The following is a 14875-nucleotide window of genomic DNA, read 5'->3' as shown; positions in this document are numbered from 1 at the left end:
TACTTTTATATCACTTTGATTAATTGTATTTTGTTAACAACAAAATGTTTTTGTGCGCACAGTTGTAATGACGTACTTCTCTTTGCCAAGGACTCAAGCAAGGGAGTAGTGTGTTTTCATGATTATTGCAGAAGTGCATTCTACATATAACTTGGTCATATTTCTAATTCATTTTACTGCAAAACATTATCAATATTTTAAATTATATTTACAAATAATGCCACTTGTTCGTCTTCATTGTTCCTTTTCAAACTGAGATGTTTTTACAGGTATATATATAAATGTTTAATTGTATTTTTTTCTTTTTCATTACATAATTTAGTTGTTATTCTCTTACTCACACACATTTGAAATCATTGTTTTATTATTTATTCACAAAAGAAATCAGAGACAGAAAGCAAAACTTGAAATGTATCCTCTGAATACTCTAAATTCTGGACTACAGAGTGGGTCTAATTAAAAACCCCAATTTCAAATTTAAGAATAAAACTCAATTTTGTCTTTGTACAAGCCAAACCAAATTTTAAGCTGCTGGCTTAAACAGCCATCAAAACGAACAAATTCACTCTCATTTCTTACATTTAAGCCCTGCGCACAACTGTCGCATGTTTTAAGGATCACTTGAACATTCAAAAAAGCGACTTCCACTTAGTCAGGTAGCGTTTACAAAGACGAGCACATATTTACTGTTGCGCTGAAAGGAAACACATATAGGGGCTGTGTCGCATAAATGTAAGCCCTAAATTTCTGTATGACAGCACCAGGGCAACCATACTGTTGAGAATAGTGCCAAATTGAAACTCAGATGTGAAAAGTCGTCTTTTTGTGAAGTTGCTGCGGTCACAAACCAAATTGCATTCACTTGTCATCGTTCCTCAGGGATTGACAATGACTCTGATAAAATGAAAATGAAAGAGAACTTTTTGAGGATTAAAGGAAACTTTCAGCATCTATCTATCTCTCTATCTCCCTCTCTATCTCCCTCTCTATCTCCCTCTCTATCTCCCTTTCTATCTAACTCTCTATCTACCTCTCTATCTACCTCTCTACCTACCTCCCTCTCTAGCTCCCTCTCTATCTACCTCCCTCTCTACCTCTCTACCATTTACTTCTGCTGTGTAGATCCTCTTTAACGTTCGCTCCTCATCCATCCTTTCCATGTGTCCAAACCAACCGAGTACTCTCAATTGCAACCATGAGAAATATCTTAATCCTTGGAAAAAAAACTAATGGCAACGTTCCCGTCGAAACGCTCAGAGATGTGCCGATTTTGTCATTTTTAGTCCGAAGTTCACTCCGTACCCAGCTGATTCTGTGCATTTCTATGTACGGTGGAAATTGTAGGTCACAGCAACCCTCATAAGAGAAGCAGAATGTTGCTTGTACGTCAATTACCATGGCAATGGCCTTGCGAACGGTACCCTGAGAATGTCATGGTGGACTTGTGAGATCGTGTGTGGGTGTGCACTTCTTATGTGCATTTAGGACTTAGTGGGTGCAAGGTCATAACGTCACTTTTGGTCAGAGGTAGGTAGTAACGGCTTACATTTACTTGAGTATGTTTTCGGACATTTTGTACTTCTTGGATTATTTTCAAAGAAGAATCGGTACTCTTATTCCACTACATTATGCTACGTTGAAGCAGTTACTAAGTTACCCACATCTTCTAGTATGCGCATTTCTTTGAGTCTTTTGCTGGCATTTTTCTCTTCTGTGAGAGAAACTGTGCGGCCTAAGCCCCGCCTCCTTAAAGGGGCAGTGCCACATCGCCAGCAGGTGGCTGTCTTAAAGCAAACCGGCAGGTGTGTCATCGGAGCCCAAAGGTAAAAAGAGAAAAATAACTCAATTAATAAATCAAACTTAAACCGTATTAACATGGTTTTATTTACTTAACCTTTTTCAAAGGTTGCTATTTTATTATTATAAATGCATGCTAAGTTTTATTGCACTTTTTGTTGGCCGGATAAGGGACATGTTATATGCACCCTTGCTGATTTTTTTCTAATCCTCAAAATAAAAATTACATCAAAAATTGAATTTCTTATTTGCATTTCTTTAATTTTATCAAAACAGCCGAACATTACGTATTTCATTAATAAACTTGAAAAAAAAAAGTAGTCACTTCATTTTCCACAGAATGCGCTGGGTTCAGAGTTTTTGGAGTGCTAAGCACCCAGAGTGTTTTGCTTATTAAGAAACATCTTATTTTAATTTCACCTAAAGTGATATAACATGTAAAAATCATTTATAATACCATTTTTATAATGTTAATTCTAAGGCTGTCTTTATTAATTTATGTTCCTTTTATTTATTGAATTATGGCACTCTTAGGCTTCCATAATATCATACTCTCACTGTTATACACTGGAGCCTCTGCCGCAAGTGACACTAGCCGAGCAGGTAGGGGTGCAAGAGCGTTGCTAAGAATCAAATGGACTGAACCGTTTTAAGGCACTTTCATTGTTCACATTTTTCTTTGGTTTTAACTTTTTGTTTTATAATTTAGCTACTGTTTTTCATTATATTTAAGCCTAACCTGTATTTTTTAAACAAAAAAAGAGTTTTAAAAATGCTATAATTTTGGGGAGTGCTTGGGTTAAATTTGTGGGTGCTTTAGCACAAACACGGGCTGTATTCAACTTGTATTCATTAAACTGTATTCATTTTGACTCTAAGGTCATATAGAATATGTGGCTCTTTCAACATTTTGGGGTGCCAACCCCTGGGCTAGCTTTTTATTCTGCCTGCAGAGCCTGTTAAAAAAATGTTTAGGCTTAAAATGCGCAACTTTTGCTTGGTTTATTTCTTTAAATTATACAATTAAAATATTATTGCTGATCTACGTACTTGAATTAACCTTGATTATTTTAATTTCTTTTAAGTTAAATGTTATCTATTATAGGCGGCACGGCGGATGGGCGGTTAGAGTGCTACCCGAGGTTGCAGAGATCCAGGGTTCAATTCCAGCCACTGCAGCCTCCCCTTGTGGAGATTGCATGGTCTCCCATGCCTGCATGGTACACAAATACCACCGGGCACTCCGATTTTTTTCCCACCATTCCAAAAACATGCATGTTAGTTTAATTGGCCGGTCCAAACTGTCTTTCGTTGTCAATGAGCGAGTGAGTTGTCTGTTACTGTGTGCCCTGCGACTGGCTGGCAATTAATTGTTGATTGGATAGATTTAAATGATTTGATGATCTGCTTGATTATTTGTTTAACAATAATAAAAGATAAAATGTTGCTACAGTTTCTCGGTAGTTTTTTTCTCCAAGTACTTTTTTTTTTTAACTTTTCCACAAGTAATTATTTGGAGGACAACCTCTGCTTCTGCTGCCAATTCAATTTTGTCTTCATTGTCATTAACATAAAAAGACTTGATTTTCTTTGCAACCCCAGTGTACCATGGTAATAAAAGTTTAAGACTAGGATACATTAAAAATAAGATTAGATATGTTTATACAAACATTGAAAGATGGGTTTCTTATATTATCCATCCATCCATTATCTGCACCGCTTATCCTCAGTAGGGTCTCGTGGGTGCTGGAGCCCATCCCAGCTATCTTTGGGCAGGTGACACCCTGAACTGGTTGTCAGCCAGTGGCAGGGCACACAGAGACAGACAACTTCCTTCCTCATTCACACCAAGGAACAATTTGAACCAGCCAATTAAGCTGAAATGCATGTTTTTGGATTGTGGGAGGAAAACCGGGGTGCACGAGGAAACCCACGCAAGCACGGGGAGAACATGCGAACTCCACACAGGAAGGTTTGATCCCAAGACCTCATAACTGTTCTGCACATGCGCTAACCACTGCCCTGCCGTGCTGCCCTACTTATATTGTGTGTGTTTTTTTTGTATATGTTATCTGTTGTGCAAAGCTGTGCGTGCTGTGAGGAAGCATGGCAGTGGCTGAAGGCCGTAGTGAAAGTTGAGTCATTGTGGGGGAAAACAAAGGAGGCTAGTCATAATAGGCTGACATCAGCGTAATATCAGCAACAAAGCCTGTCATAAGAATTTGTCATCTAAATAACACACCACCATTTGTATTCTTAAAAAGGGGTTGGTAGTTTGAGGTGTCCTTAGAAAGTTGAAAGTAAGTTAGGTTTTAGGTTGCGATAACAAATCTACATAACTGATTAAAAATTGATTTTTAAAAGTGTTTACAACTATTTACTTCATCATCTTGTTGCGCAATTTATGAGCCACTAAGCACGTTAAATCAATAATCAATAAAGAAATTCAGCAAGCTGTTTTACAAACATGTGCATAATAAACCACAACGTAAATGATGCACTGGTAGAGAAGAGGCGCAGTAACTGTTTAGCTAATCAGCATGCAGAACACAATGCACAATAAAAATTGGTGAAGTAGCAAAACCGCAAAAAGTAAACCACGATATAGCAAGAGAATACTGTACATTAGTTTTCATTTTCCAAGACTTAAGAGTTGGTCATGAACACATAAAATCAATCAAAGACAGTTGCGGTATATGTTCACAGGGTTCCAGCAGAACTTCTTATTCCAAAAATAAGGCCTTAATTGGCATTAAAATGTTGTAAATCTAATTTTTGAAAAACGTGAGCATATTAAGTCAAGTCAAGTGATGTTTATTTCTATAGCCCTTATTCACAAGTAGTCTCAAAGGGCTACACAGACCACAGATGATTGCAAACTACACAATATTATTACACCATCCCCTGATCTAAAACCTACATGGGGGCAAGGAAAAACTCAAAAACCTCAACATGAGGAAAATGAAAAAACTTTGAGAAGGGACCACACATGAGGTAATCCGCCTTCCAAGGATGACCAGGTTGCAACAGATGTTGCAATAACAAACAATACATAGATTTTGTCAACATGAAATATAGGTCATTCATAAGCTATAGAATATAAGTGTGTTTAAAGCCTAGATTTAAACTGTTACACCGAGGTTGTAGGTCGAATCTCAGGGGGCAGAGCATTCCACAACACCGGGGACCAAATGGAAAACGCTCTCGAACCTACGGATTTGTTCTTGGCTCTCAGGATCACTAGTAGACCAGGATTTTCAGAGCGAAGGCTCCGGACCGGAACAAAGGGGGAAATTAAACCTGAAATATATGAGGGAGCAAGTCTATGCATTATTCTGTATAATACCAACAGAACCTTAAAATCACATCTTAAGCCAAAAGGGAGCCAATGCAGGTTAGCTAAAATCAGGGTAATATTATAAAACTTTCTTGTCTTAGTTAAAAGCCTCGCTGCAGCATTTTTTGCCAGCTCAAAGGCTCTTGATTTTGGAGAGTAGTGCATTAGAGTAATCGAGACGGGAGGTAACAAACGCATGAATTATAATCCCCACATCGGACTGGGAAAGCATGGGGCGTATTTTAGCAATGTTGGGAAGATGGAAAAAAGCTGTTCTAGTAATATTCTTACCGTGTGTTTGGAAGGACAGATTGGGGTCAAATGTGACACTTCAATTTTTGAATGAGTCTCTCTGGGTTATATTACATTTTTCAATATTGAGAGCAGTTTATGAGAACAAGTCACAGCATTTAGATGGACCAAAAATAAACATTTTGGGTTTTTTCAGGGTTGAGGCACAAGAAGTTAAGGGACATCCATCTTTTTATCTTAGTGAGACAGGCCTCCAATTTTCCACAGTTTAGTGGGGCAGATTCCTCCATTGATATAGTTAAAAGTCATCTGCGTAGCAATGGAAACTGATATTATACTTGCAAATATCACCTAATTGAAGCATGTAAATGCTAAAAAGAAGGGGGCCAAGTACTGAACGTACGACAGGCAACACTAAAGGGCTGAGATGTCATTTCACTATATTTAACAAAATGCGTCCTATCTGAGAGGTAGGATCTGAACCATGAGAGGACGGTTCCTGAAGGACCAATCTATTTTTCCAGCGGGTCTAGTAAGTTATTATGGTCCACAGTTTTATATTTGATTGAACTAAAAATATTTAGTAACATTTATGAAATTCCTTTTTATAATTCACCGATTTACTTTTGTAGCAATATCGCGTGACCGCAAAAACCAAACTATCAAAACAGTGAAGAGGTTTCAGTCGGGCCTTTCAGAGCAGACACATGTCTTAGTTCTACCCACAATACTCTTTGGACAGACGTTTACCTTGGACCATAGGAAAGTGGCAGTTTAATGAGAAGTGGCTGTCCGGTCAACAGTTTTTGCCAAGGCTAAAAGCTGTGCTAGGTAATGTGTACGAGCAACTAGGTACTGTGTGCAAGAAATATTTGTCTTTTCTGTTTCGTCTGTTTCAATTGTCAACTTGGTCTTGAATTTGATTTCAAACTCTTTAAAAGTCTAACACTAGTTTGTGTTGAATATGATAGGAGTTCAGGCATGTACTTATCAGGAGGTATTCATTATTTGACTTCTCTTGTGTGGCCATATCCGGATCAACTGTGCTCCAAGCCGTTTAGCATATGGACCGCCGCGTATGTAAGCGTTTATTGTGTACGTCATCTGTTGTGGATCTGTCATCACCTGCTCTGACTTGGCTCCCCTAGTGGAGTTGATTCACCACTTCGTTCTGTTGCTCAACCGCACGGACATCTGTGCCTTGTTTCTTCTCCTTTTTCTGGTTCCTTTTTACGCCACATATGGTTCCTCAAACTCATTGCTAGCTCATTACTATTATTACCATAAATTCCTTTTTTTTGAGTCGCAAACACAAAAAGCCAACTGGATGTAGCACCTGTCGCTGTGATGTGCTTTTATTGATATTTATTTCAGTTTTAGAATATTTCATACGTGTGCAATAATTGGTAATCAATATTTTTTGTCTGCAGTTACATCCCATGACACTAGCTTGCCTGTTTCAGCTTTTAGTGTTCGTTTTGATATTTACAGTACTATATTGTTTTGAAACAAAAGCGTAGGGCTTCTGCAGCAATTAAATCATTCTATGCTGTTAAACTTTTATTTTGTATAACCCAAAATTATTTACTTGGATGGATTACATCGTGTTCAAAAAGTTTAGAAAACATGAACTGATTTCAATACGTTTTATAGCAAACGTAACATTTTATTTGGTGAAAATGACAGGTATTCATTTTATTTAGTTAAAAAAGAATTCAGTCTTTAAGATTAACTGTTGAAATCTCTCAAGGAGCATTTCACTACTTGGGCGCTTTGATGGTGCAAATGAAACTCTAAAATTGCTTTCCTCAATTTCACAATTATTCTCAAGTTGTCAATTCTCATTTAATGCAATAAATATTTTTAATCTTTTGTAAAAAAAAAAAAAAAAAAAAAAACAATACTTGTAGTTCAAGACATTTAAATTTACTTTTCAGAACATAAGCTAATTGTCTGCCACCTTCCTGCTACGGGAGCCGTAGTGTAGAAAACCTCATGAAAGGCTTGGCAAAAAAAAGAAGTCTCCGTAGTTTGCATTCCTCTTATGAATTATTTTATTACTGATGGAATGATTTATATCTATCTGTCTGTCTGTCGCTCCCGTTCATATACATATCTTGGATATATATAATATATATAGATGTTTTTTAGATCTTATTTTGTAGAGCAATTGTTTTAAAAGGATATTTGAGAAAAGTGGAATATTTTATACAAGCTTTTGCAAAGAACATGATTTGGCCCAACTTCAATTCCACCCAGACTAGTAGGCTCCTAATAAATTGAGTTTGAGGCCCCTACATTAGACCTTACTCTTACTTGTATACTGATTTGAATTAGCCGACTCCTTGTGTGCATTACTGTGCATATGGATGCACTTGGTCAAAATACAGAAACACTGGAATAAATCAACGGAAAACGTTTTTCTTTTTTTTTCTGTTTTGCTGTCAAAAGTACAATATAAAATGATAAATAATTGACTGGCATACTACAAGGTGCTTATATTGAGTACTTATTTTATTAAATCCTCATCACAAAAAAAAAAGGCATTTAAGTACTTTAAAGAAATCCTGTTGGGAGCAAAGAGAGACAGGAGAAGTATTATTTGGGAAAAATGCGTGGAAGTTCATTCTACGTTGAACAAAGTTACGATTAAATTTTATTTACTCGTAAATGCTACACTGAAAAGCCTCTTTCCGTTTTTAAGTACATATTCTTAGGTAATATCGCTTTTAAATCTTACTACACATTCAAAAGGAGCTAATCTACATTTGAGAAAAAAAAGCGATGTTTGCTTCAATTGAACACTACCTATTAAAAGTCCGCAAAAGCGATCGGAATTCATCTTTTTCTGTTGCCAACTGAAGGGGTAGGTATGATATTACAAATAATAATAATAATAATAATCATCATCATCATCATCATGATTCTTTTTTTAAAACATTTTTCTCATGTTAAACTGAACTAAAGGGAAAAAAATGAATATATTAAGTGCTCGCTGAACAGATTTTAATCTGAATTGTGCAAACATCCAAATTAGTTGCAAATGTACATGAAGGTTCCTTTTATATGCTCTGTCTTTCTCTATCACATAGAGATAGATAGATAGATAGATAGATAGATACTTTATTCATCCCCGGAGAGAAATTCACATTCACATGTCATAATTGGTAAGAAAAAGAATATTAACAATTCATTTTATTTATAGGTGCCTTACTTAAATAGTTTTTATATTATTGTAATGTAAAGCCATTTAAGCATACGTAGGCTATGCCCATATATAAGCTTCCGGATTTTGTTGGCCAGCCGGTGCCTTCCGGGGTCAGGGTTTTTATGGGTGCTTGAAACCCTCGAAAATGCTTGAAATTAAATGTTTTGTTTTGAAGGATTAAAAAGTGCTTCAATTTTGAGTAAAGTGAGTTAAATGCTTGAAATTGTTGCCATGTTTCACAACAAGTCTGCTTAAAAATGACAGACACTGCTCCCTGATGGCTTCGCTTTGTCATTGCATTTCTCGCCTCGTGATTAACGGCAGCTGTCATTAGTTTATATGCATTGTCCTGTTAAGCACCATCGCGCCCAAGAGAAAGGGTGCATGCTACAGCTGTTTAAACGATTAATTGGATATATATATTTTTATTTTTATATTATTTTATATAAGTTAAGCATGAAGTTGATTTAATCGTGTGGAAAATGATAATGAACACAAGAAAAAGGGTACAATAAAAAATACATCTTTTATTTAAAATACTGTGAATTTGTACAAAAACACATAAAGATGCCCTAATAAAAAGCAATTAGGTGCAGTACTCGGTCAGTAGACACATGAATCAATTTTTATCTGTCAATTTTTTTAGGGACAGGCAAATGAATAACTGATCATAATCAAGTAAACTTTTCATTTATCCCTGTAAACCAAACGGTACATTTTCTGCAGTAGAACAGTAAATAAAATATATGTTATGTGCATTTTGTGAAGTACGTTCAGTGCTCAAAAGTACTTAACAATTCTCAACAGTTTAAAATCAAAGAGTTTTAACAACTGACGTTTATCGTTCTTATTAACTTTTTAACAATTAACGCTTGTTCTGCTGACTTCATGCATTTAATTTCAAATTTCAGTCAAGCATGATGTTCAAGCTCTCTTTTATAGTGAAATTTAAGCGTATAATGTGTACAATAATTGTCATTAAAACAGTATTGGTTTGAACCTTACTTGAATCATACCGAGGCGAGTCAGACTACGTTTTGTTCGACTAAATGTTATTGTATCATCACGGTACTGTCATTGTATGCAAGGTCTGCTTTAAAAACTTTGCACGTATTTTTTTTAATGCCGTATCCAGGTTGAAATTCTCCCAAACTTTAGAAGTTTTGGCCCGAGTACTTGATGTTATTGTGCATGAGTGACTCTAGCGATTTTTGCTGACAACGCAAACTAATCGTTGTAGCCCTAGTTAACATACCAAATATTTGTAGTAAGTGTAGGTGGTCAAAGTAAGCAGATCTGTTGGTGCAACTTCACTCTTAGTCACTTCCTCATTCAAGCATCCGACTCAATGAGTCATTTCCCTCCCTGCCACCACAGTTTTAGCACTTGTCTCGTTGATGATACTTAATGCTGCGGTCGAGACGCCCTGCGTACCGATTGATGCCCTCCATTCACAAAAACCGTCCATCTGAGCGAGTCAATCGGGTGCACAGTTAATCTGCTCCTTTGTGTGTGCGTGTGTCTGCGTGGAGGATTATCTTCGACATTCCTCAGGCTCACGCAGTGTCACATGGACTTAAACTCATCCGGTGCACAAAAGCCCTGGAATCTATCCATCTCTAAAACCCCCTCCACCAACGCAGTGTCTTTCTCGCCGTCTCGTCTGTTTCCTTTTAACACTTTTGTTCCCTCACGCCACTCACCCCTCTAAAACAGACGGGATATTTCCTCGTAGCGCTCTGTGGCTTACAGCATATTATCCTAAAAACTCTGGTGTTGATTCTAAAGAGACACGCGAGCCTCGTCTGTGCTCCGTTTTGGAACGATTGAACCTCATAGTACAGTTTTGAGGGATAGAGGATCAAGTTAGATAAACTCTGTAACTAAATGGATTAATGGCTGTATAGACTATTGTGTCACTGGAGTAGTTAGCAGTGTGAAGAAGCTGGGCTGTAAATGAGCAATTCCTAATCAAACCTAATCCTAATCAGAATCAAGATTGAGATCCCTGCCTGCTGCTTTAGGTTGGTTTCAGTAAATGGTTGTTAGTTTTGCTGGGCAACAGTTCTTTTGGGCTGATTAAGGTTGATACTTTCAAGCAGTGGTTACATTGAACTGTGCCATGTAGTGGTTTGAAGAAGAAGATGCCTGTCAAAAGATTAATACGAATTATACAGTACATGCTGCTGTCAGACTAGTCCCCTTGATTGTCATGTCTCTCACCGGTATTGTTTAGATTCTCCTGTTTGAAATATTCCTTGGTGTGAAGTAAAATGGTACATGTTTCAAGTATTGTATTGCGAATGAACCACAAAAAACTGTGGTTACAGAAAGAAGTAAAGAAGCTTTGGATACGAGTTGCAGAGGTATGGAAATGACGACCATGTCACATGGGCCAATGGCTAACAACAGTGGCTGTCGCAGCAGCCTTAGGTGATTGTCCAAAAGCACAGCAGGAAATCAACAATAGTGATGTCTCACTATATGGCTTGCTTGGGATATGAAATGTTTGACAATACTTGCCCAACATATGAAAGAAAATCCCAGTTACGAGATTTTCCAGACGCTACCACCATAGATTGCTCACCACCAGTATCAGGTCTTTGCAGTTAGGACGTATGTTTAACGCTATACAGACCTGATCCTGACTGTTTAAAAAAAAAAAAAATTCGATTTCATTTTTTTAATAGCAATGCATCTCTTGTACTAGCATGATGCTGGGAATAAGGACAAGACCCGGGAAATGACGCAGTTGGATAAAACGCTACGCACTAGGCATACCTTAGCATGTTTCTCTTTTCAGTCTTTATTATATGTTATCTTGTTTATACTGGAATGTCCTGTCTAATCTTGTTGAAAACAATATTAAATATAGGGCTGCAAGAGCAAATTGATAAAAGCGTTGGCATCTAATTTCATCAACAATTTTTGGTGCTGCGCTATTTTTGCATCACTTGGTACCTTAATTTGATGCTACTAAGCTACTTGACAAACACTTCAATTTCTTTTTTATTTTTTTTTTTAGTTTTTTTATTATAGTATATTCCAATATTTACGTAGAGAAGAGGAAATTTAAGGTGAGTTAAAAAAATATAAATCTAATCTATCGATTAATTTAAAAGAAAACAATTTTACCTATTTTTTGAGTATTAACATAATAGTTTGTTGCAGCCCTAGTTCTATGCTTTTTTATTAATGACAGTAAAGACTTTTCTAAACTTGGATGATTTTGGGAGGCCGGAATCAATTATTTTTCAGATACAGTATTAAGTATCAGGGAAAATGTGTTCAAGATAAGAGCAATTTGAGATACAAGCAAAATCCTGGATCTAATAAATCTCATATGTATATCACATACATCAGGAATATTAATACAATACTTGCCCCCCGCTAAAAATCTGGGTGGCAAATAATAAATCAATCATTGAATTTGTCTTAAACACAAACTTTATACCTACCGTTTCATGATAAACACCTAAAAGCAATTCAAAAATAGGGGTTGTTAAACAGCATTTAAACCATAAGTTCTGAAAATCCGAAGATCTTTTGAAAGTCATCAAAGTGATAACAGCCAACAACAACCCTTTTGCTGCCAAATTTGATGAAGTATCAATGATTCATATGGAGGTGAAGGCAAAACGGATGCGTACAAAAAAAACGCTCCTTTGTGAAAACACGCCGGCAAAGCTCAAATGTCAGCAGCGCCACAGAACCCACACGTTCAATTGAGCGCCAACGTGGCCACCGGCGTAAACACACGGATGGATGAGTCAGTCGGCCAGCCGTGCAGCCTTGTCTTCACCCCTTTCTCCCTTTGGTAGCTTACAAGAGCATGCATGGAGGGGTTAAAACATGTCTTTCATATGTTTGGCATTGTGCATTCATGCAAAAATGAGGCAAATTTGCCTGGCGACGATGACTGTCATAAGTCATCCGCTGGCTGACTACTTTTATCACCATCAAAACAGACCACGGTGTCAGTTGTAATCAAGGATCATTTCTGTGACAATGAAATCGTATCAAGGGCCACTTATGAACCTGCTGAATATAATCCTTCAGTATTATCAATATGTGTGATCATGAGCAATAGCTCACGGTTTACAGTTTACGGATCCCTTAACTCATTCAATGCCAGATATTTCTCTTAAATAGGAAAAACCGGTGCCAGGCAATTTTTGCCAATTTGACTCATATAAGTTTGAGTCAAGTTTTGTAGCTATAATAGATATATAGGCATAGGACAAATCATAACAAAGCTTGAACCCTCATCTTTAATTAGGAAAAAGTTGGTTAATAGCTTTCACCCTAGTAGACAACTGTTAAACATTGTAAGTTTCTTTAAAATACTCGTTTCCTTAGCCTTTATTTTATCTCTGTGCCAGATGTACTCATTAAAAAGTCAAGCTTGGCTCGCAAACAATACGTTCCCAACCCCTGCAATAGATTCGAAAAAAGCTTCTACCCTAAGGCTATAATAACTCTTATTGCTGCAGAAAAGACACTGGTTACCACGCTTAAACAGGAATGTGCTGTGCTATGACTAGGGATGATTCAGTTCTTTATTGTTTTTACATGTTTTATATCTTATTTCTATTATATATTATCCTTAACGGCACAGTTCTAAGGTAATGAGATCGAACCTTTCTGTGTGGAGTTTGCATGTTTTCCCTGTGCTTGCGTGGGTTTCCTTCGGGCACTCCAGTTTCCTTCCACATTCCAAGAATATGCATGTCAGGTTAATTGGCCGGTCTGAATTGTACTTAGGTCTGAATGAGCAATTGAGTTGTCTGTCTCTGTGTGCCCTGCGACTGGTTGGCAACCTGATCAGGGTGTCCCCTGCCCAATGCCCGAAAATAGCTGGGATGGGCTCCAGCACCCCCACGACCCTACTGAGGATAAGTGGTGCAGACAATGAATGAGTGAATATCATTTTAAACTGTGATATTTGATCTTGTACATTTTCTTGCACCATCAGACGTCACTTTATTATTTTGTGGTGCATGTGACATATTACAATGACAATAATTTCTATTCTATCTCGCAGGCCTCTGTCCCTAAGATTTCGACTCGCTGCACAGAGATCCAACAAGTACGCCGCTGCAACCGGCTGGAGATGCCCGACAACTTGAATACTTTCGTTTTAAAGGTACGTCTTGATCCATGAGCACCGTGGAGCTCCGTTTGAATTTAAAAAAAAAACAACACAAAAAAACCTATTTGACATTCCCAAAAAGGTTCATTGCGGCAGTTTGATCTTCGAAACAGACAACGACCAGCAAGTCAGCTCCTGGACCACTGAGATCAAAGAATTTGTCAGCAACAGGTGAGAAAAATGGGTTACCTTATATTTCTGACCCAAATCGGCCAAAGATTTGAACCTGCCCCTCACAATGAGCGGCGCCTTATAGGCAAACAAATCTGGAAATGCTTTACCATATTTGTTCAGTTATCAGTTGATACATTTTGTGGCTCACCAAACCGGTATTAAACTGGATAGAAATGGCAAGGGCAATGAATTATATAGCGTAGAGGGAATGTATTTTCACTTCTTCTCAGCTCAAACTAAGCATTTATTAGTATAGTTTAGGGCGACCGAATTACTTCCCTCAATGCTGTTCATTTCATTCAGTTCAGAACGACCAAATTACATCCCTCAATGCCATTCCCTTCATTCAGTTCCGAACTACGTCCTGCGATGCCTTTCTCTCCATTCAGTTATGGTGCGCTTTATAAAGACTGCGAGTCCGTACCATTGACCGGTTTCATATCTGACAATATTCTTGAGGCCCGGCCTAATACTGAAATCAACAATTTGATACTGTTACTACAAACCGTGACAATCGTGATATCTTTTCATGTGTCGTCCGTATCCCTCGTGGTCTAGTGGATACGATCCGGCACACTCCACGCCGTGATCTGGATTCGATTCCCATCGCATCCGATGTTATACAGTTGTATGCATTTATGATCTGTAATATATTACGATTGATTAATCAATGCATAAATAAGGCACTTTATTATCTTTTGTACAACTGTAGCCATGACAGTAGTATTATTTCTATGCACCTTATAGTCCGGTGCACTTAATATATGCAAATAATATCACAACAGACATATTTTTTGGGGTGTGCCTTATAATCTTCGTCTCATAGTGCAGAAAATACAATCCTTTGAAGAATTCGCTCCCTCCAAGTAGACTTGACGTTTGAACCAGATGTGTGTGCATTGGACGTATGGCCCCGCTAACACCTGCCTGCAACACCACTAGTGATCGGCATTTT

The 14875-nt window shown here is 37.5% G+C and overlaps 2 protein-coding genes across 5 annotated transcripts in view; both read left to right on the top strand.

Annotated features, from left to right (window-relative positions):
* Positions 1-14875, top strand: part of nmrk1 (nicotinamide riboside kinase 1) — a 191301-nt gene that overhangs the window by 66652 nt on the left and 109774 nt on the right. The window lies entirely within an intron of this gene.
* The window catches only part of sh2b3 (SH2B adaptor protein 3), a 67803-nt gene that overhangs the window by 45235 nt on the left and 7693 nt on the right, over positions 1-14875 (top strand). For all 3 annotated transcript variants that reach the window (XM_088336159.1, XM_088336161.1, XM_088336160.1), the window contains exons 3-4: positions 13639-13740; positions 13829-13917. In XM_088336159.1, the coding sequence (XP_088192285.1) occupies positions 13639-13740; positions 13829-13917 (191 nt within the window). The remainder of the gene's footprint in view (positions 1-13638; positions 13741-13828; positions 13918-14875) is intronic.

This window comes from Urocampus carinirostris, chromosome 5 (genome assembly GCF_059441175.1).
Source record: "Urocampus carinirostris isolate Australia breed hairy pipefish chromosome 5, RoL_Ucar_1.0, whole genome shotgun sequence".
Lineage (NCBI taxonomy): Eukaryota > Metazoa > Chordata > Actinopteri > Syngnathiformes > Syngnathidae > Urocampus > Urocampus carinirostris.
The sequence above is the reverse complement of the archived record's forward strand: the minus strand, read 5'-3'. Positions and strand labels throughout refer to the sequence as shown.